The sequence below is a fragment of the Thunnus thynnus genome, chromosome 1 (assembly GCF_963924715.1).
Source record: "Thunnus thynnus chromosome 1, fThuThy2.1, whole genome shotgun sequence".
Classification (NCBI taxonomy): Eukaryota; Metazoa; Chordata; class Actinopteri; order Scombriformes; family Scombridae; genus Thunnus; species Thunnus thynnus.
In genome coordinates this window covers 38,926,322-38,949,887 of record NC_089517.1, presented here as the reverse complement: position 1 = coordinate 38,949,887, position 23,566 = coordinate 38,926,322, and the positions used below count along the sequence as shown (strand labels likewise).

At 40.1% G+C, this 23,566-nt stretch overlaps 2 protein-coding genes across 6 annotated transcripts in view; one reads left to right on the top strand and one right to left on the bottom strand.

Moving 5' to 3' along the window:
• The window catches only part of cemip (cell migration inducing hyaluronidase 1), a 224,739-nt gene extending 217,618 nt beyond the window's left edge, over positions 1-7,121 (top strand). For all 5 annotated transcript variants that reach the window (XM_067597803.1, XM_067597786.1, XM_067597795.1 and 2 more), the window contains 3 exons: positions 1,417-1,574; positions 2,018-2,118; positions 3,330-7,121. In XM_067597803.1, coding sequence (XP_067453904.1) covers positions 1,417-1,574; positions 2,018-2,118; positions 3,330-3,457 — 387 coding nt within the window. In that variant the 3' untranslated portion in view covers positions 3,458-7,121. The remainder of the gene's footprint in view (positions 1-1,416; positions 1,575-2,017; positions 2,119-3,329) is intronic.
• An 8,677-nt stretch (positions 7,122-15,798) lies between these two features.
• Positions 15,799-19,589, bottom strand: mesd (mesoderm development LRP chaperone). The gene is made up of 3 exons (XM_067597772.1): positions 19,409-19,589; positions 17,855-18,087; positions 15,799-16,630 (listed from the first exon to the last, which is right to left on the bottom strand). The coding sequence occupies exons 1-3, from the start codon at positions 19,562-19,564 to the stop codon at positions 16,363-16,365; spliced, it is 657 nt and encodes a 218-aa protein (XP_067453873.1). The 5' UTR covers positions 19,565-19,589; the 3' UTR covers positions 15,799-16,362.
• Between the last annotated feature and the right edge of the window lie 3,977 nt (positions 19,590-23,566).

Genomic DNA, 23,566 nt, shown 5'->3' with positions numbered 1-23,566 from the left:
AAAAATAAGCAGTAAAGGAAAAGTGGAAAGCAAGAATTGCCTTTGAAGTTCTTCTCTACACGTTACATGCTGTACTGTCTCTGTGTTATGGGTATATAAATACCTTCAGGTCTGTCTGCGCATTGGTGATGCATTCGGTTTAGCTCAGTAGTCAGCACAGTCGTCTATGATCTAGGAGACTTGAGTTTGAGACCCGTTGTGGGGACCTCCTTCATAAGATAGTTTATTCATAAATGCTTATTTTAACACTTTAATATCCTAAAAGTGTAATAAAAGCAAAAACTGGATTTTTACACCTATTTCCACTTTTATTCTAATACAAATACAAATAATTTTGCTGCCTCAACAAATATAGATACAAATACAAATACTAGACTCTCTGCACATCCCTAACATCTACTAATTGTTGTAAGTTAAAGAGTGTAACGCTAACTCTTGCTTTGCCATTTTTCTATGGGATTTTCCATTGTATTAATATGTTGTTAGCATCATGCTAAGCAAGGATTACTGTCCTGTCAGCCAGTCCCTCTGGAAACCTTTTTGCAAATAGTAGTGCTCTAAGTAGCAGACAAAATATGTTTGGAGTGAAATGTCTTTTTTCTTTCATTTGTACCTGAATAATAACAGCACACATAGTTTTGTTTGTTTGAGAGAGAGAGAGCTGCAAGCCACAAACAGCTGTTTCTACAACCTACAGTCAACCTATAGTCATGCTTGAGTGACAGACGCCATCTAGTGGCTTTAGTAATTATGACCCGTGGAAGTGATGGAGTTCAAATGACATCAGTATAAGGTGACTTCCCCATTTGGAGGAGGCAGGTTGGGTGGACAGCTAGTTAGATGGCAAAAAGGCAAAAAGTGGACTTAGCTGCAGGAGACCAATGTTCGCTTTATGTTTCCAACTGCAAGAGTCATGCTGTGTGTTTACTGTGTGATTTTAACCCAAACCATAATCTTTCCATAACCCTAACCAAGTGTTTTTTGTGCCTAAACCTGACCAGACCTTAACCACAGCAATATCACACCATAAAACATAATTATTTTTTAACAGTGATTTGTAACAGTTTTGGAAAGTGGCATATTACGCTCCTATGAGTTGTTCTGGAGTGCAGGTATAAATGACCTATGTGATCATTTGACGCCCAAATTCTGAGTGTGTAAATTCACCCACTAGATAATGCCATCAAAAATTCCACAATGGGATGAAAACAATGCTAATAATCCCAAAATGCAATATGCTGCATTTTATAAATGCAAAAATGATTGTAGTGTAACTTTACAGCTGACAATGATGATGCAAAATGATGATGAGTAGTGAGTCAGAAATGGAGTGTCAGAAATGTCTTGCTCGCTATTGAGTAAACTATTCCATACATCCCAGAACAGTAGTGTGATTGGCTGGCTTTGTTGTGACAGGTGAATGGCAGGAAGTTGTACCAACCAGAAGATGGGGTTCAGCTGACAATAGTCGACGGGCATGATGGGAAGGTGGTGGAGAGCAAAGGCTTCAGGAACTCAATCCTACAGGGCATCCCTGCACAGCTGGACAACTACATCAGTGGACTGAGAGACAAGTAAGAAGAGTGACTGCTATCCCACTATACTATCACTCTATTCAATATTGTGTTTATTGGTATTTTACTTATGCATGAATATATAAAAACTGAGGAAGATCTGATTGACTGAAAGTTAGTAAGTGGACCTAGGTTAATGTTGATAGAAGTCGTATATTCTCTGATGGACGGCTGTATGGCTCAACAAGTATCTGCAAAATCTTCTTACCCTAATGATGCCTTCCATCACCAGACGCAAACTTTATCTTCCTCTAACCACCATCATCCTTTAGAGGATGCTGAAGCCTCCACAGATATTAAATGACATTGCCACAAGGCTGTTTTACACTAAATAGAGCCTGAGACATCAGTCACACACATGCTGAAGCCTAAAAGACACATGCAGTTATAGTTAGCTAAATGTGAACGCTACAGTGACGTGCTGTCTCTCATTCCTTCTCTAGTTCTATTGTTCTCATGACATCTAAAGGCCGTCTGGTGACTAGAGGACCCTGGACTAAAGCCCTGGAGAGACTTGGAGCAGACAAAAGCATCAAACTAAAAGGTAACTAACTAACTACAGTATATCTGTACCCAGGTGCATTGTGATTAATGTGTCAGCATGTCTGGAACAAAATACAACAAAGCTGCAGTAGATGGTGCTGTTGTTTCAATGGTTGTAATTGACCCAAAATAATGGTAAAATATCATTATTTCTTCATAAATACAAATTTAGCTAAGACCAACTCTGGAAATGGTTTATAAGAATTTGGTGTTCATGTGGAAATCCGACTGCTAGGAATAAACTGAAGCTGCAGATAGCGAGCAACATTATAGGGAAGCAATTGAGTGGGAAATATGAATTAAATATAAAAAAGTAAAGCTTCCCACATAATAAGTTACCCCTCCCATTCTTTGTACTCGCACATTGAGCTTTTACCCTCAGGGAGGAGCTATAGACCAGTAAGAGCCACCAACAATGTGTACAGCAAGTCTTTCTTGCCAAATGCAATATGGCTGCAGAATGAAAAGTCTACTTTGAATTCCACAAAAATCTTTCCCCTCTACCATTTTATTTTACTATACTTTATTTTTACTATATTTATGTCTTTGAAATTATGTTGTTTGATGATGTTGTGTCCCTGATGCTTGTCTTCATCATTGTCCTGCATTGTCTTTAACAATGTGTGGTAAAGCCAAAGATCATTTTCCACAATGTGGACAATAAAGATCCTAACTAACAAACTTTTACAATTTTTACTATGTTGAGAGATTTATCAAGAACCACTCAATAGACATTTAGTTTATGACATGTCTCTGTTTTTAATTTGATGTTCAAGTATCATGTATAAATTGATTTATAAGGAATGAATAGTTCTTTCTTGTTGAAAGTGATAACATGGAAATGTTAAAACAGGGTCATGTCTACAACTGTAAAAACAGGAACATCTTAGTGCAGTGTTATAACTGACAGATCATACGGTACTTTGTCAAAACATAACAGAATGACTCTTCATTAGCCAGTAAAGTAATTCATGTAAGCAACAACATTTTTTGCAGTAACCAGTCATTATGGCATACATGGTGTCTTAGGAGCAAAAGAGTGCAGTAACAGATATTATGAGTTGCAGAGTGAAGAGCCAGAAGTTCAGAATTGGACTGGTCCCACATGGCACCCCTGCTGTGTAAAAGTGACTATGATGCTGGGTGTTGCTGAAAAACACCCCTCTGCTCAGATGATTTCTCTTACTATAATGTCATTTTGCCTCCCTGCAGATAAGCTGGCATTTGTGGGCTTCAAGGGCTCCTTTCAACCTGACTGGGTCCATCTGGAGGTGGACACTGACCGAGCCAAGATCCATCAGGTCCTGCCTGTCCCTGTGGTCCACAAGATGATGCTATGAGTGGCAGGCAGAGTGGGGAAGACAGCCAAGAGACTATGTAGCCCCCATATACTGACACACATACCCCCCCACAAGAATAAACATGCACACACACAAACACACACACACACACACCGCCAGCACTGCAGTGTGACAGTCAGTTACTCCAAGCCATTGGTCCAGGATCAAATGGTGTTTTTTTCTAGGCTCGGTGCTGAGAAAGAATGATGTGATTCGGTGTGTTGATAAGGGGAGGACCCCCAGACTCCCAGAGCCAGCACTGCCCATGATGAACCATAACTGTGTAAGACCCCCAACATCAGTAGAGGGTTTTAAGGTGACAACACACCCTCTGGCAGCCATATTGGAGGTCCTCAGCTCTTTGGCAACAGTGGCTTTCAACAGCCAGCGGTGTTTGCAGATACATGGTTGTCTCCACAGACATTAATAGACATGGTTGATATTGGTTCTATTTCTGGTTGAACACTGTCATTTCATCACATTTCATTTTCAACACATTTGGTCATTGTTATGTTTATACCTTATTAGCTTGTCTGCTACATAACCATTGGATTTGGTCAGCCTACCATTATTGCCATTCTGTAAAAACATCTGTTTTATGCACCAGCAAACACTGACCGTAACTTAGTTTCATCTTAACATCACGGAAAACCTTGTTGAGCTTTAGAGTAGAAACTGGCATGACAGTTCAACCTTTAAATATTTCACAGTACTCTGTCCTCTAACGGACTTCGCTTTTGGTTTACCCCAGCCCACCTGACATCTACAGTGTCAGAATGATGACCTCCTTGAGTCACTGAATCTAAATCTGAATGTGGACACCCTCTGGTGTCACTTTTAGAGGGTGCAGTTAGATGACGCAGTTGAGTCCAGAGTGTGAAAGCAAAGTGTTTATAGCTGTTCAGATAAAGCATACTCCAAGGCAGGGTGAGAGGCCTGCCATCAGGGCAAGACACAATAATTGCGCAAATGGTGCAGTCACTCTCTCCATTAAGGCATTCATGATGTTCTTCTTGTTTGTACAAAGGAAAAGTGACAAGTAGTTGTCTGAAGAATGAAAAGAAATCTTGAGAAAGAAGTTCTGCACACCTGGATAATCCCTGTGTGATGTAGACGTGCTGGTCAGATTGTCAATTTTGGAAAGTTACAAAAGTTGTTGGATGCAGGTTGAGAGAGAAGTTCACAGTTTACCTACAGTCTCACCACAGTGCACTTTGCCAATCGTTGTGTTAAGTAGGTGTGATGACGGTTTTGAGAAGTTTTAAAAAATGAATTGAGGGTTACTTACTGGACAACAGATAGGGGAGTAGTGGCTATTTACTAGCTAGGAGCTAGAGATAAAAGAGCGAAATCTAAATCAATTTTGAATTCTCAAGTCACATAGGATATTTATCAAGTCATTCGCTAGCTTCAATGGGTAGTCTGTATATTCTATCCATCTTTTTCTGGTCAGGGTCATATTGGCAGCAGGCTGAGCAAAGTAGGCCAAGTTGTCCTTATCCCTCGCCACATCCACTGGCTCCTCCTGGGGATCCTGAGGGCCCAATGACATATGTAATCCCTCCAGCATGTTGTGGGTCTGGTCCAGGGTCCCATCCCATTTGGGTGTGCCTGGAATACCTCCACAGAGATATCCAGGAGGCATCCTGATCATATGCATGAACGACCTAGATGGGCTCCTTTCAAGAACCCTTTTGGATCAGCCAATGACAGACAGAACAATCTCACTCGGAAGGGAAACTGGACCCCTTCCTGGATCCAGACATGGGAGAAGAGCTTGTATGTGTGTGCTGGGTGGTTAGGCCTGGTGGAGACACCCATGGGGTCATCGTGGTGTGGGCTCGCTGCCTACAAGGAAGGGTGCAAAGGTTTGGCATGTTGCCAGCTGGGTGGCCAGTGAGCAGGCCACACATCTCAGTCTGGCATTTCCTGTCCTGTAGACAAAGGCCACTTACCAGCGTACCTGCTCCCTGCAGAAGCTCGTTGAGTTTCTGTAAGGGGCTCAGACATTGAGTCCCACCAACTAAAAACAGTCTTAGTATGTTGTTCAACTAATAGCGAAGTCCGTTACAGATCTATGCAAGTGCTCACAGAGCTGAAGTTATAAATTCTAACCTCCTACAGTACCAAAGACATTCATATGCAAATATTTTGTGTTAGCAAAGAACATTTAGAGGAAAACATGATGTAGCTACAAAGTAAGGAGACTGGGTACAAGACTATTTTGAACACTGTTCCTTCGAAAGGGGAAGATCATGGTCATGGTAAACAGATTAATTCTTTTTCTAAACAATCTGGTGTGAAAGTTTATTGAAAAGTTTAGTGGAAGTTTGGTCAGTATCCGAGTTCAATTGACATCTTTTTACCTGTCTAAACAAACCAAACCAAACCAAACAGGTCAACGCACCCAAGGTTGTTTGAAGTGAACCAAATAGAGAGTAATAATTAACACACCATTATTAGCTTTAACTTTTTGATCATTTCTTCACACAGTGAACACTGGAAATAAACATAAATTGCTAATATAAATAATTTGCATATGACTGTAGTTTGTAGGAGATTGGGTTTGCCAGTTTACCGAGTCATAGTAACCTACATTTGCAAAGAAACCTGCAATATTACATTATTATCACTTTCTCATTATCATTATCAACAGTAATAATTTCTATGATTTTTTTTGTTTGTTTGTTTTCTAGCCTGGTTGTTTGTTTCATATTTACACATTACTAACTACTGACCAATTCTCCGATGGACCTCCATGATGTCAGCCACGGTTGCTAGGCAATTTGTGATGCAATTGCGAAGCCTCGATATGAACAGAGGTAGCAAACACCAAGCAAGGGTGAGCCAGCTAATCAAACACATCAGCAAGAACCCTTCCCATGCAGGTCTCTGTGATATGTGACAGACATAGAAGTTGAGTGGTTTGATTGTCCTGCTCTGTTTGACTAAAGTGTTTAAAGAGAGAAAAGAAAAGAAAAAATAGAAACATTCCTTGTTTTGCATCCAAACCAGTGGTTGTTAACTTGCTCTGTTTCATTCTGAGCACTCGCTCACTTGATGTTGTGATGTTTTCCTCTCATGTTTGTTTCATATCTGTGTTCGTGTTCCATCTGTCTGTGTTTTTGCAGTGAACCAGCAAGAAGCCCAAAACAATACACAAGATGAAATTAAATTATCCACTGAATGTTAAATCAGGGAGTTTTTAAATGTGCAATTTCCCCATTTCAAAACAACAGAGAAATCTTTGTTCCAATCTGGCTTGAAAAAGGATTCCCCCTCCCTTTGCCGAAATAGCTGGTCTTTTTTCGGAGGTTGTAGCAGTAACTGAGTGTTTTGTATGTTTAATGTGTTTTTAAAAATCCAGATTGATAAGAGATATATTTTATACTTATTTATTGTACAGACACCGTTGATCCAAATCTACAATAAACATCATTTGAGTTGTAATGTTATTACTGTCCTGTATGTATACTGTATGTAAGAAACCTTTATAGCTCCATTTTAAGACTTGTACCAGACACTCACTACATACGTGTATATGACTTGTTTTAACTGTACACCAAATGGATGTGTTGTATATGTGGCTTGAGCTTGTAAAGTGATGAAACTCCATCTTTTTCTTTGAAGACTTTTGTACAGAAATAAATGATGACCAACAGTTTGTCTGACTGTCACTCCTTTCTATACAGCTGCCGGCACAAATGCAGCAACATACAGTACACAAGACTGCATCTTCCTTAAAATACTGTGTATCCATTATGCTGATTTTTGGTTACATAGCTTTCTCAAATCAAACAAGCACACAGGTGTCATTTATAGTATCCACAATACAGTATATATATGATCTATGATAAAATCATATATCACAGTCATGGTCTTAGTTTGTAACTTCAGCTCTGTGAGCATCTCATTAGGTTTAACATGCTGGTCAACTTCAGCATGTTAGCATGCTAACATAAGGATGTAGCTAAGTACAGCCCCACTAGCATAGCTGTAAACACTTAATACTTTTTTAATAAAATTATGCAGGTAATTAACAAATCATACAGATCTGGACTCAGTCCCATCCTTCTTTTATTTAATCTACATCCAACCTCCTCATTGGAGGACAAGTATCCTTGTGCTTCATTTACTATTACAATTATTGTTTGAAACATTCTTTTTTCTTCTGTTGGGCCTCATGCCATGAGGTTACATAAAGAAAGCCTACATGTAACTTCTGAAGCCTGACCATGAGGTGCTTTTTCCTTTGTTCCCCCTGAGACAAAGGAACAGCGCCAAAATGCTGCGTACAGACAACATGAGTCCATTGCAAACTCCATTTGCAGTGATGCTTCGCAATTTGGCACCTAGGTGCTAAACAGGAAACGGTGTCAACAAACTGTCCCTCATTAGCAGAGATGCTCCTGCACAGCGGAGCGTCATGATGACACAGCCGTGACATCACTGTCCCTTTAAAACCTGATGCGCACAGAGAAATATCGCTCTCCATGTTGAACTGAACTAGGGGGTAGTCCTGTCCCTCTGTGAGTCAGCTTGACTAACGGAGGCAACACCATGCACGTGTTTTTCCCCACCGGTTGGAAGACTCCCCTAGCCGGACGAGACCAGACTTTGCCGTGTTCACTTGAACACCATCCCTGGATCCAAGAGAGACTGCTGCTGCAATCAGTGCTCTCACCTCCTGCAGAAGGAAGGAATGGATTTCCTTCAGGAAGATGCAGAACTTCTCTGCCCCGCTTTTCTTCAACTAAGTCGACTCTGCTGTTTTCTCCACCACGCCGCCGAGGACCAGCTTGCCGTAAACCCTTGCCAACAGCGTGAAGACGGCCACCATCAGCATCCGAGCCGAGGAACAAACCAGACACATCTGTTGGTCAGATAACATTAGATACAGCGTTGCTCTATCTCTCCTTATCCGCCATCAGACACGTGTGTTTTTCACAGAATTGGGTGAGCGCAAGACGGCAACCACCGGGCGGTGCCATCTTGCTATTGTCTAACCAAGACACCGCCGTACTTCCGCCATTTGGTTCTCGCATGACGTGACTTCCTCCCATAGTCACGTCCGCATCCCAAACAAGCCCCCAGGAACAGTGCTGTGAAGCAAATTTGACATAGCAGCCAAACAGTGTGTGACCAGGCTGGTGACCAGCATGAGGAGGAGGTGCCAGGCTGTTGTGGCTGTGTATGGTTCTGCCACACACTACTGAAGCTCCTGTTTGATAAATGAATAAATTGTTAAATTGCCAATATGTCTTGTTTCTTCAAACTTCAATCATCCAATCCACCAAACACCAAACAAGAGTCAATGGCAGAATAAGCTGTTTGGCATTGGCAGAGAAGATTTGGTATATTTTTCATGGGCGCAACCCACATACTCAGCTCTGCTGCTCATCCCACAAATGCATGTTCTTTACAAATGTAAAGAACATGCATTTGTGGGACCATTTAAAAGGGAAATAAACAGGCTTTCCAACGGTATAAGATTTATTGCCAAGAAGCATTGTTACAACAAACAAATAATCTACCAAACACAAATTACTTACGTTTTGTGCTATGTTCAGCTTTCTGTGGCTAGAATTCTGTAAAGCATTTTAAACTGTAATACACATATATGGGAATCTATAGATGGAAACTATCTCTCCACTCCGTTACATATTCCATATGTACGGGGAATGATCCCCCTGCTGTCAAGGTACGTGGATATTTCTTTAAGACACACCAGCTTGTCTGGTCACACCCCACAGTTTACCTATGAAGCACCTGTGCTGGCATGTAATCACTGATTGTTTGATCTCCACTTGAGTCAAGGTGCAGTGTGTGACAATCTGTGTTGCAATTTTGAAAGAAAAATGTGTGAGAAGTGAATGACAGTGTGCAAGTCACAGCGTGAATCCACTTACCAACAGAAGTTGTAGCTGGGCGTCTGTCTGCGGGCAGCCTCCCTGGATTGTTGTTTCCCTTGCTCTGTTTTTCCCTTCATCTAAAAAAACAGACAAACAGTTCCCTGTTCCAGTATATGGCTTGCAGTTTTGTGAGCTAACACGCTTGGTGGGTCCCGGGCTGGGCTCACCCTCCCAGTCACTGTGGCTGTGATTCCTCATACTGGTATACTGCTTCGGGTTTGTGAGCTAACATGCTCGTTGGGTCCTGTGCTGAGCGTAGACACTTGAGTCGGCTGACAGCAGGTGGGAAGACTTGATTCCCCTGTCAAGCCAGCATCTCTTTGCCTCCAGTATAAATAAACCCAAGGTGGTTAGACGCCAGTGTGCCCCTGCTGCATATTGCTGGCTGTTGCTGGCTAACATGCACAGTGGTAATCCGTATTGAGCATAGACCGGGTCAGCTAACAGCGGACATCCCCTGTTTCTTTCCCCTTCAAAGCGAGTGCTGTCACCAAGCATCCTAAATAGCTCCACGGCATTATAAGCTAGGCTAGCTATATTAGCAGCAGGGCTAGTATCCCACAGGGCTGGTGATAAACAAGGAAGTGAACGGAGTGGATGTCAAGATGGCAAGCCAGCAGGAACACTCCTGTGTGGGTTGTGGGGTTTCCATGCCTTGGAGACAGTCATGATGAGTGTGTGCTCTGTTTGGGGCATCAGCATGCCATATTGTCCAGGGAGAACCCTCAATTGTGCATGGACTGTTTTATACTGTCTGCACATACCAGAGGCCCACTGACGCTTTTTCGGAGTGAAGCAGGCTGGTTCCCCTCTTTCTGACATGCCTAAGGGGAAAATTGGGAGAATGGCTGAAGCCACAAAGGACAAGGACACTGACCCTCTTCCTCTCTCCATTACTGTGTTGGAGGAGGAGGGGGAAGACTCAGAGGATGTGGATGTAGAGACTGTCTTATCCTCTGAGGAAAATGATTTATCTTGCGGGCAAATGGCAGGCAGCACCTTGTTAAACTGCCGTTTTGAGGAGGTTATTGGCAGGGCATCCAGGGCTCTGGATGTCACCCCTTTGAAGACCTTATGGCTCCTGCCTCTCGGTTTGAGGAGGATGTGGAGGTTCACCCCACGCCGTTGCAGGTGCCCCTCATGACTTTGAAGACCTGGAGTGTAAACAATTCAATTCTCCAGCAGCTACGCACCAGTGGTCTGCATCATGTCAGAAGTTTTTGAACATGCATGACAGGGAGCAGGTTGCCTGCGGGTCGCTCTCTCTGGTGGATCAGGCCCTCCACTGATTTCTACCTCCGACTCTATTCTTGGCAAAGCCACCTGCCCTAGCAGTAATTGCAGGGTCATGGATAGCCTGCTTACTAAGCTGCACAAGGCTACATGGCCACACAGACCCATCTTGCTAACACCGGGGCCATTATGTCCCTCTACCTTCATGACCTGCCCCATCAAGTACAGGAAGGTTCTGGGGGTTGTAAGAAGTCAAGTAGGCCATCTTTAAGACATGTGAAACTACATCAGAACCAGGCAGGATTCAAACACAATTTTCCAGTGAGTGAGGATGTAAGGGCTTATTATTTAGTGCACAATAGCCTATGTTTATTATAAATATTTGAATTAAACATTTATTCTCATTTTATGTGGTTTTCTATTCCATATAAAATGCTATTTTATATGGAATGGAAAACCACACCATTCCATAATAACTGCTGTTATATATATATATATATGTATATATATATATATATATATATATATATATATATATATATATTGTTCCACAGGAAATTTGTTTTCACAGCCTGTACATACACAGAAACATACAGATAACCACAGAGCAACGTACAGATATACATAAGCTACAAATACATAAACATGACATTCATTCCCTTGACTGTATCCCAACACATATACATGTATCTGTACACACACACACACACAGATAAGTCTGGATCTGCAGCCTGACGGCAGTGGTGTGGGGTGTGGATTGAGGGGAGATCAGTGTCATTTGCTATTGTGAGGGTGACGCGTGTGATGGCTAAGAGACTGGGTGTAGGAAAGTGGATGATTTTGGAGGTAGCATGTGTGATCATTTGTTTTTGTTGGAGATGACCAACATGGTAAACAAACAGGGAGAACAGTACAGCAGGAAGGGTTGGATTATGCTTTTGTAAAGCAAAACAGGAGGTGGGGGGCAACAGAAAGTGCTCTGAGTTTGCTTGACATGGAGTTTCTGCTGGGATCCTTTATGGATATCAGTGATGTGTTGATCAAAGCTGAGTTTATTGTCTTATGTGAGGCCAAGATATTTGAAGTTGTTGACCTGTTCTACTGTCTTGCTGTGGATGGAGGTGGAATTCAGTCCAGTGAGGGGTGTGTTTGATGTGTTAAAGACCAGTTCTTTTGTTTTGTCCACATTCAGTTGGAAGTAGTTGTCAGTGCACCATTGTGTGAAATAAGAAACAGAGTATTGGAAAATGATAGTCAGTAATCATAATAATACACTTCATACAGAATATTTCATACACAAAATGCAGCCCAACAGTCTTAACAAATAAAAAGAGCAGACAATGTTACAGTTACAACATTAAAAAGAAGACTGGAGTAAAATAATAAACTGTAAAAAATACAAATAAAATGTCATTTCCATAACCACTTTCACCATCATCATCTCAATAATTGTAAGATTAGGCAGTCATGTACATAATCAAGAAATGGCAGTGGTGTAGTATTATACAGTATATAGTAATTGATTTAAAACTTATTGTCCAGACCTAATGTGCAGTTGTTCTGCTTTGGAAAGGGTATTACATTTTCTTTGTTTAAGTCTTTTAGAGCTTTTTGACTGTATTACACCAATTCCAGCCTCCCTTCATTGGCTTCCTATCCACGTTAGATGAGACTTTAAGGTGCTACTGATGTCATAAAATGCTCCTTCATACCTCTCTGATCTCCTTCAGCCTTATATTCTCTGCTCTCCGCTCTCAGAATGCAGGGCTCCTGTGTGTCCCCAGAGTCATCAGGCGGCAGGGTCCTTTCTCTGGAATAATCTCTCTCTCCTCCAGGCTTTTCTGTACTGGACCATCGGCCATTCAGCCTGAACCTCTTGTCTCTCTCTCTACCCTGTATCTTAATTCCATGTCTTTCTCTCTCCAGTGTGTGTGTGTGTGTGTGTGTGTGTGTGTGATGTGAGTCTCCCCTGTGTGTATATGTAGTCTGTCCTCCTCCCAGGTCTCCATGTTGATGGAGGCTGCATGGCTCAGGTCTTATCTGATTGGCAGCACCTGGAAGTTGTTCTCCTGATCAGATTCTTCATGTATGTTATCGATCTATCTATAATTTTGTCATCCTGTTTGTCCATGCTGTATATCTGTAATTTTGTTATTCGGTCTATTCTGTACTCATAACATCTATTGCATGTCATGTCCTCAGTTGGTCAAATAAAACGAGCATGAATAAAAGCTGTTTAATTGCAGCGTAGAATATCTGAAAGGAATCCTTTAATTCTACAAGCTGTATATTTTGCCAATATTTTAGCATCATAGCATTGTAATGTTGGTATGGAAGTCCTGAGAGGCAAGTGAGAAAAAAAACATCTCTGGAGATCCAGTTTCTAAGTCTGATCTAAATTGTTTTCTCTCCTGTGTTTATGACTTAAGAACAGGTGGGGAATAAAGGTTTTTTCCAGTTGCTTAACAAATTAACAAGTAGCTTAATTTTTTTTCCATCTGTAAAAAAAGGTGAAAAAAAAAGTTTTGGCAGGTGATTTTTTTTTTTGTTTGGACAGGATCTAAGTGTTTGTTGTTGTAATACTCATTTTGGCCAAGAGAGGCCACAAGTGCAGCACTAAACCATCTTCTAAATAGGACTGGAAGCATCAATGTTTTCTTCCAGGTGAGTTTTAATTTCTCCATGCACTCTAAACACAAGGTAAATATATTGTGTGTTAGCAAGTTATGTGACATTACTGTCATGTCTTTCTTTTGGCTAGAAATGTATTTTAATCAGCACTAATCTGCTGTTAGCATTAGCTATACTGACATTCTGATTTTGGCAAATTCAGTTAATATGGTTATTATTCATATTTATGATATAGAATGGATGCTGTTTATTGAATATTACAATCATAGTGCAATGCTTATTCTTAATCAGTCCTTCAGTACACAATTGAACCATTGGTACTCAGACAATTGGTTCTCAAACCTTTTCATGTCAAGGACCCACAAATTGATATGTAACAAGCTGTGGACCCCCATTTGATAAGATTTTTGTCCTGGGGACCCCATCTGAGGTTCAGTAGAGAATTCCTGTCTATACTGTAGCTGGGAAGATAACTGGAGAGAGTCAAACCTCTGATCAGAATAGTCATTCTTATACATTGTGCTAAATTCTAGTGAATAGAATATTAGTAAAAATTAAACTACTCCCCATTTTATGGGGACCCCCTCAAGCACCCCTGGGGGTCCCCAGACCCCACTTTGAAAACCAATTATCTAAATCACCCTTGAGGCCAGTCAGCTCATTTTTGTTTGTTTAATATTCATGAAGCTTTCAGCATTTGACTTGTTGGTCCAACAATTCCATCCTAGAGGTGTAAGCCACATCAGTGAAAGAGGAGGCCACGTAAAGAATACAATACTTAACAGCAACTATGACTCTGAATGATGCTGTCTTGTTTCATAGAGGGCAGAATGAGACCCACACACTGTTGGGGAGAAACTCAAACCTGATCAGCTGTGTGTAGGTAAAGTGTTACAAAGTATGACGCAAGCTGTCCAAGCATATTGGAGCAGTGAGCTAAACTTGACATTGCTGGCAGATGAAAGTGCTCAGAGACAAAATAAGAATGTACTGTTGTCATAACAGCAGTCATAGTTGCTGTTAAGTATTTTATTCATTAAATAAATGAAGACAGCTCATTAACCTTACGTGGCCTCCTCCTTCACCAATGTGGCTTACACCTCTAGGATGGAATTGTTGAACCCACTAGTCAAATGTTGGACTTCCCTCCAGAATAGGTAGGATAAAGTACGTTAGTGTTTTCCAGGTCTTTAGACAGGTAGGATCCTTCTAATTCTCACCTGGATCATGTTTCAACAAAAACGATAGGAGGCCCACTTGTATGGAGGACAAAAAATGACTTATGTATAAATAAACAAATAGATGCAGAAATAAATAATGAAATACATAAATAAATGAAAAATTAATACATTTGATAATGAAAAATGACAAATAAAGTAATCCTGGATTTATTTTTTACATTTCCATAAATAATCTTTTTTAAGGCCATTTCTGTAGTTCTACATTTCTTCATTTATTAATTAATACCTAAGTCATTTTTCATTGTGACGACCCTCTCTGGACAGACTCTTTGTCCTCTGCCTGCAGGAGCTTGGTGGGCAGAGTCGGGTCGTCAGGAGGATTCAGCTCACCTGGACTGCTCAGCTTCCATATTCGCTGGAGGCAGTCAGTCATTTGCCCTCCTCTATCGATATACCATCAAGTCCAGATGTCTACCCAGATTGTAAGGAAGGAATTTCCATCCATTGTGCTTTATGCATACAATGAGTTAGTTAATTTCTTACAGGAGGCTCTTTTTGTTTTTCTTCTGATGCTGCTTGTGATTCATTGATGAGTGTATAGAATGGCCCCGACCGGCACATTTGAAAGTGTCCCAAACAGTTCACGGATTCTTGGAGAAATTGTTCTACTTATTTAATTTAAATGATTTAATAAAGTTTGATGATGCAATACCATGTGCTTTCCTTTATTGCAATATGAAGACCAATAATGTGATAATCTGAGTTCATGTGGTCTCCCAATTTATGTACTTTTGATGCTTGAGATAAGGGAAAAAGAAATCAGGTGGAGGAAATGTGGCCTGAATATGTTGGTTCCATGCTCCAAAAATCAATTCAAGTACTCACCTAATATTGTGACAATTCAAATGTTGCAGTTCACAATAAGTTGCCTTACCTGATGTCCACTGAATTATCAAGTTCATTCTGTGAAGAGCTAGATCGCTATTTCTGCATGCTTCTGTCATGAAAATATCCGATTTTGTCTAGGAAATGAAGGAGAATGAACTGTGACTCATACTTGACTGCAGAAACAGTACACTATGAAGATTAGTATGTAGTATGTACTGTATAGTAGTACGTAGTATGGAACCGGGACGCAGTGATCATCTTCATGGAGTTTGCTCATCTGTCTTGGAGATGGCTCAGTTGACATCATGTGACCCTAGTATAGAACCTCAGTCAAATGACATCAGGTGGTTGTTTATGACAAAGTGACAACCAACTGTGCAAAATCCATCCGTTAAGATTTGTTTGTAAAGGAAAATGGCCTTGAAGACCAGCAGGATGAGCAGAGATGAGTTACAAAGACTTATAATTCAAACATCACCAATGGAACACATCTAAATCCATTTTATAAAAATCTTTATTTCATATTCAGTGAAAAATCTAACAGAAAACGTGAGTGCTGCCGTTGCATCAAATCTTGAAGTGCAGCCGGACCTGAACAGAGTCTAACACAGACTAGGACCTGAAGGTCTGATGAGGGACTCCACTGTCTGTACCAGGAAAACCACTTTCACACCTCACATGGCTCCTGGCATAGAGAATTACATTTAATGATGCTTATCTTGTGTACCTTTCAAACAATATGTACATATGTGGGTTTTCATTTGATGATGATCAGAAAATAACAAAAGAAGGCAACAGATTTTAAAGAGCTTTTTTTTTTTTTTTACCACTGAGTGGATGATGATTTGAAGAATGTAATTGTCACTGCACCAATGAGGGACAGCTCAGCAGTCAAGGTTAATGAACCCAGTAGACTTTGAACCACGGTCTCGTCATGTGCTCCTGCAGCCTCTCACAGATTGCTGGTAACAATAGGCATGCTGCCAGAGTCTGAGGCTGTCACATGTCAAGAGTCCAGAAGAAAGGGACCTGTGAGCCCCTCATCTCCTGCGTTACTGCATCACAGCTCCTGTTTGAGATGGCTAGCGCTGTTCCCCTCCAGGTCAGGCTTCTTGCTCTCTGTCTTCTTCTTGCTCTTCTTCTTGCTGTTGACTTCATTCTGCTGCTTGTATTTGGCGTCATCTTTCTTGGCTGCTGTCCCAGGGAACACCTGTCCCTCCACAGTAACGTCCATACAGCGCTCCTGGGCCACCAGGAAGTCTTTGACCTCCCAGGCCATGCTGCCGTCCCGCAGCATGAAGATCACCCTGTTGGAGCCCACCACAAACCTGCAGGAGGACAGGGGGACACGTGGATCAAAACCCTCCACTGTAATGTGACTGTTGTTTCAAATGGCTGAATACACCTTGTATGACTTCAGTTTTTAGTAATGATACACAATACCTGACGCTTATGATTGAAGAATATTGTTTCAATAAGCTGCACTGGAGTTTGTGATGATCCGGTTTGGAACTGGAGCCCATCTAAAATTTTAAGAACTTGGACCCCTCCACACATGTTTTGAGATATATAAAAATACTATAATAATTTGTATCTGATATGGTTTTTAAACAAAAAGTTGAGTTAAAATGTCATCTGCTCCTTCTTCCTCATTAAAATCTAGACTGTATGAATATGCATATGCGTAATTTTTTTTATTTTAAATGTTGTAAAATTGCTGGAAACACTGAAAAGTCCAGTCAGAGTCCACATCACACTTGTGTAAGTTGCATGACATATATTTATACTAAAGCTCCACAATGTACAATGTAGTACAAAGTGGCACTGTCTAACACAGAACTACTTGAAAGTGTGATTACGGTTATTAGGCTTTCTTCTAAACAAGCTACTGAGACCAAACTCTTCAGGTGGAAGGAACATGTCACCCAGTGCAGCAGTGTGGCTCATTGACATGTTCTTAATAGTGAATGAAGGTCTACAGCACAGAGGAATAAGATATAACAGGCTTTAATACACATACGTTCATTGTCGGTTTGGATCCAAACATGAGATTTGTTGACAATAAGAAAAATATAGAAAATGGCCCGCCAATACAAAATGAAATAATTTACAATCAATTGATCCTGGTCTCAGTCTGTAGTCACTGCAACTGTGCTTACTGGCCCTTTTTCTAGAAAAATGCTGTCCTGTGAGCAGCATGTACACACAAACTACAAGAAAACATCATGTTCCCCCTCCACACCCCCATATATAACTACAGAAATCCCATACTGTGTGAGTGTGTGTGTGATTGAATGTATTTTTTGAATATGTGATGAGGGCGTGTTCAAGTTAGACAGGGTTTTAAGCTGCTATCTGCCATTTATGCTTGAGGACTGTCTGAAAGTGACCCCACATGATCACCCAGATTGTTTATTGTCAATGTCTACTTTTCAAACATCAGATTACAGAGTGGGGCATCTTTTTCTAGGTATTCAATAGGACCAACAGTCGTATGAAAAGCAGTTAAACACAGTACTTGTTGATGTTGAATGAGTTCAGTGAGTTTGTACCTCTGAATATCAAAGTTGGCGTTAAAGAGGCTGCCCTGCCACAGACCAGTGATCTCCTCCGTCTCTTTCTCAGTGGGATCCCCCGACACTGTAGCAAAAACCATCAGAGTCCGGCCCTTCTTGGACATCTTCAGCAGCTCCTCGGGCTTGGACGGGTCCACCTTAGCGAAGTCGATGGGTGGAGGAGACCTTTTGTGCTCCGGGAGGTCACCTTCCTCAATGTCATCATCCTCCTGTGGACCAAGAGAAAATGATCCATGGTGAGTCATGAGAGGACATGTTGAAACACTGTTACTGTCTCACTCTGCACATGACTGGAAGCTCTGTGCCCAGACCCATTCAAAATGTTGCAGCATGCTTGTTAACACAGCTCACACCTCATCAAGTCTCACTTAAAGATCTCCTCAGGTCATGTTTTAAGAATTATAAAAATACTTTTCTTTGGATTATTTGTATCTGATGGTTTCTATGTGGAGAGAAAAGTTCCAGTACCCCTTTAGGGATACTCCTCCTTTTCCCTCATTACAAATGTCACAATCTCTGAATATGTGAATATTGTTAATTTCAAAAGTTTAACTGCTGGACACAAGATGTCTCCTACTTCACTGTGAAGTCCATTCTCAGTGTTTGTGACGTGGAGGCTTCAAATTCCCACATCACACTTGTGTAAGATGAATATTAGACAGCTGGTTCCAAACTAGTTGTAATGTCTCAAATCATGCTTGTACACATCTTAAAAAGGACAGGTTCATCATTTTTCAAGTATGTCTTAAGACAGCAGTCAGGTGTCCATATGAACAGTGAAAGAGGTTTTCCTCGCTGTAATCATTCCTCCTGTTCATACTGACTATTAAAAGATCCTTCAAATGTGCTTTCAATGTAAGTGATGGAGGCCAAAATCCACAGTGTGTCCACACAGTCATTTAAAAGTTGATGTGAAGCTTATATGAGGCTTCATCAGTCTGAGTTAGTCATATCAAGTGGATATCTGACACATTTACAGTCTTAAATTCCCTCTTTGAGTTTCTTCAGACAGTGTTTCCCTGTTGAGCTGTGGTGGAAGTATAGTAAGAAAAAGACGTTGGCACTAAAAAGACTGTAACATTGAAAGATATCTACTTGATTTGACTCGTTTGGATGCTGAAGCTTCATATTAGCTTCAGATAAACTTTTAAATACATTTTTGCACAGAAGGAGGACTGTGGATTTTGTCCTCCATCACTTCCATTGTAAGTGTATAATGAAGGGATATTCTAATGTCAGTATGAACAGGAGGGATGATTACAACAAGAAAACATGTTTCCGTGTTCATTTGGGCTCCTGACTGATCTTTTACAACAGACAAAATTGTGACCCTGTCCTTTAAGAGACAAGGTTAGATCAGAGAACAGAACATAGCCTATCCATAGACTATCAAACAAGAACTTGTTATATAGCTCAAATTGGTACAGTATTAAACTAAGGAGTTGTGTGTTGCTGATGATGCACGGCTCATAAACGGAGCTAACGGCTTGGCTAGTTGCTAATGTGTGGAACTAGCACGTTACACGTTACCTCCCACTGCTCCAGCAGCCGTGCCATGTCTGCGTCATTGTAGTCTCTGATGTCCTTCTTTTTCTTAGGCTTAGCTTTGCTGTCTGTCGCCAAAATACAAAGAAAATACGTGCAGAGCAGGAGCACCACACATCTCCACCTGAAGCCAGACGCCATGTTTACAGATGGTGTTTTCTGATTGGCTCAAGAGTCAGCCGGTCACAAGACGCGAGGGGCGCGTCTAGAGCCGACCGGAGGCACACACATCAGAGGAGGGGGTTTCAAAATAAAAATACAATTTAAATAATGTAGATATTTTTTTATCATTTGTCTGTTTGCTTTGGACGAAAACATCAGCCAAATGAATACATGTTGCTATCATTATCATGTTTATTGTCCTATTTTTATTTTTATTTGCCAGAAACCCTAAAAACCTTGTTCATTTTTTCTTTTTGATGTTGTTCATTTTTTACGCACATGTGTCACAAATACAAGTATTTCGAAATATTTCACCACCCCTATTTGGCTCATTCTCTTATATTTATCGTCAATCTGCATAGAAATCAACCCCAAACTCAGTAAAAGTTATCTGTTAATGTAAATGACAATCCCACAATTACACTTGGGAGCTATCTGTATCGATGTGAGATGTCAGGGAAACAAGTTAATTGGCTGTATGCTGTTGTGTAAAGAATGCTGTTTTAGGTTTTTCTGAAGGTGCTAGTAGTTGATATTTTTAGTTACATGTTTAAATTAGATTTTTTTCTTTATTTTGCACTTTTCTGCAAATAAGGTCCAAAAGCATGAATGGGAAAAATACAATAACTATACAAATATGTGAGCTGGGTTCAGAGAGGAGCATCCATCATAATAGGCAGGAAACAATAACAGTAACAGTAGACTAATACATTAGTTTTAAATTGGTTGGTACAGTCATGAACATAATAATAATAATAATAATGATAATGATAAAAATAAATAATAATAATAATAATAATAATGTTCCCTCACTGTACATGTGACTAGATTGTTCAGACAATGTAGAAAGGAGCGTGTGAAGGCCAGCAGAGTTCACTGGGTCGTGGAGATCAGAGATCAGCCCTGCTGACACAAACTGTGGAGCTGTTTCCTCTCTGACCGACTCCACCCAATGGCACTGTGCCCTGTGCAGCTGCAAGTCCCACTGACAGCACAACAGCACTCACAGTCACAGTGTGTTCATCACAGCCTCCTACCAAGTAGAAAAGAGGGTTTGTTTCCATGTAACATACCTGAAGGAAGGTTCATCATTCAGTATATATAAAATATACAGTCTCATTCTGGGAAATATGTAGTGTTAAAATCATTTTGAAATAAACTGATGTGTAATTTTGGAACAAAATTAAGATACACAAAATATTGACACACACACACACACACTACCCAAAAAACATGCAACATCCCTATAATGCTTCACATATAGTATAATAATATCTATCTGTATACCTGCATATTATGATCATATTAGCGCATTCACCCTCATGATGACAGCTAATGTAAAGACTTTCACATCAGTTTTGAACATGTAAATCTTTCAACAAAGATCATTTCTCGCTACAGTATCCCTCTGTCTGATACTGCAACAGTCCAGTTTCTCCACCAGCAATATGTCAAGTTTCTAATCTACTAAAGTATAAATCTTTAAAAGCCATAATAGAAAAAGCAATGAATCAAATCATTTATTTTATTGCTATTGATTAAACATCGTAATTACAACTGTGAATGGACTTTGTATTCAATACAACTTGAATTCAATACTACTACCCAAAAAAAAAACAGCAGATCCACTGAAATCTACAACTATTATTGGAAAGTAACTAAGTAAGAGTATAAAGATGAGGTCAGCATAGTCCATTGTAAGAATGATAAAGGTGTCAGTTGTCCTGCTCTATCAGGTGCAACAAAACTGACAGGGGAGTGTGAAAGATATTGATTAAGCACAGGTGGTCTAATCATGTGAAGTAAGTGAAAACAGCTGTGTTGTGGACCCTTTTATAAAAGAGTTAAAGATTGATCCAACTCAATCAGCTAAATTAAAATGCCACCTACGTATCAAGTAATAATATTTCACTAATGTAAAATATGTAATACAGAACGAGTTCTGTTAGTTTTGATACTTCCTGAATACTTATTGATACTTAGTTTATTAATTTAAGTATATTTAGCTCATAATAATATTTCTGTATGTTTACTTAAGTTGAACTTAAACAGAATATGTTTATTTTTCCCTAATTAAAGAGTACTTTACCACTGTTTACAACATATTCATAACAATATGCAACTCTAAGAAGACTTCATTGTTCATATTTAGTAAGACTTAAGTTGTTTTGGGTGTTGATATGTATTAATGTTCTACCTAAGACTATGCCTATGACATCATCAGCCTAAATAATACAACTGAGCAATCAGTTGGCACATTTCCTGACACCTGCTCCTGCATGGTTTTAAATGAAAACCTAAGCTGCAAATAGGTCTCTATCTCATTTTTTGAGTAATTCTACGCTTATATTTAGTTGGAAAAGATCATACAGAGAGTTTTACACAATGTAACCCAATATGATTCAGTTGTATACAATTAATGACTGATGATGGCTTCAATGATTTCTAATAAATGTAGTGGTTATGTATGATTTGCACACAAATCAATAATCATTTTGTTAGACTTTTTAGGCTTTCTTACTCTCTCATTTGCACATTTTCATTCACCTACTATATTTATATAAATTAACATGTCACTTTCTTTACCATTTAATATTTATCTCAGCACTCCTTGTACTCTTCAATTCTTTGCACTACTTGTATCCTGTTTACAGTTCACAGAAATGGTTTCACCTGTTTGAAGTCATTTCAATCAGGAGAGATGAATGAATGAAGATATTTGTTTATTGTACAGATGATATTGATAATAAGTCTTGTCAAAAGTCTCTGGCGCTTAGACTCTACAGGGAGATTTTGTAACCGAGGGACATCAGTCCTGAGCAGCAGCAAGATAAATCCCCCCTGGAATCCAGATACTGGTGGTGGCTGATGACTTCTGCTGAGATTGATAAGGCTGGTGAGGTCGATGAAACGATGCACTGATGAATCTGCAGAAGACTGAAGACTGGTGGTAATGGGGAGGTGGTGGGGCATGCATAACAGCAGCATGACAGCACTAAAGGCAGAGAGGGAGACAAACGTATTTAAGAGGACAGCCACACCATGATAGGCTAACAATGGAGGTGTGATGACGTGCTATTGGATAGATGTGACCAACTGGTGTGAACAGCTGATTGCTCAATTGACAGCCCTGAATAATGACAGCCAAGGAAATTATGAGATGCATGCATGAGAGATGTGAAAGGCGTGATGGTATGAGAAGTAAAGATAGTCTTCCTGGCTGAATTTTTGCTTTCAATTCAATCAGGAGAGACAAGTAAATGTAGTAAAGATAACTGTGTATTGTATAGATGATACTGATAATTAGAGTTGTCAAAAGTCTCTGACACTTAGACTCTACAGGGAGATTTTGTAATCAAGGGATCAGTCCTGAGCAGCAGCAAGATAAATCTCCCAAATAAAGGACGCAAGCCCTAGAAAAGACACAGCCTAATATTCTCCCCCAGATAATGTTAACTTAACAAGCAGGAATGAAACAAGCCACCATTAATCATACAAAGAAGCGTATTCTGCTAAGAGATAAAACATAATAATGAGCCAGATGCAGAATTGTTGTTTTTTTTTAAGCTTAAGTGATTAGCATCAATGATGTACCGTGAATGAATAGACCTAGGTGAATAAACCACCCAGCAATGATTAGATCAGCACTGACCTGGACAGCTACCAATATTTTTTTTTTTAGCTTAGCCAGCAATGGCTAATGGTCAGCAGTGACCTGAATAGCTAACAATTTGAGCTTAGTTAGCAATGTTAGAGGTCAGCAGTGATCTGCTCAAAATGTATAGAGCTTAGCCAGTAGAGGTGTGCCCGAATACAAATACATTATTCGGCAAAGCACAAATAGTGGGTTTTATACAAATATTTGTTTCATACAAATATTTTAAAAATCATTTGTTGGTGGTGTTCCCCAGAGATAAAGTTGAGCTACTGACACAAGCAAGTGCTCTTAAAGACTCTCCATAACCTGTTGTTCTCCTTCTC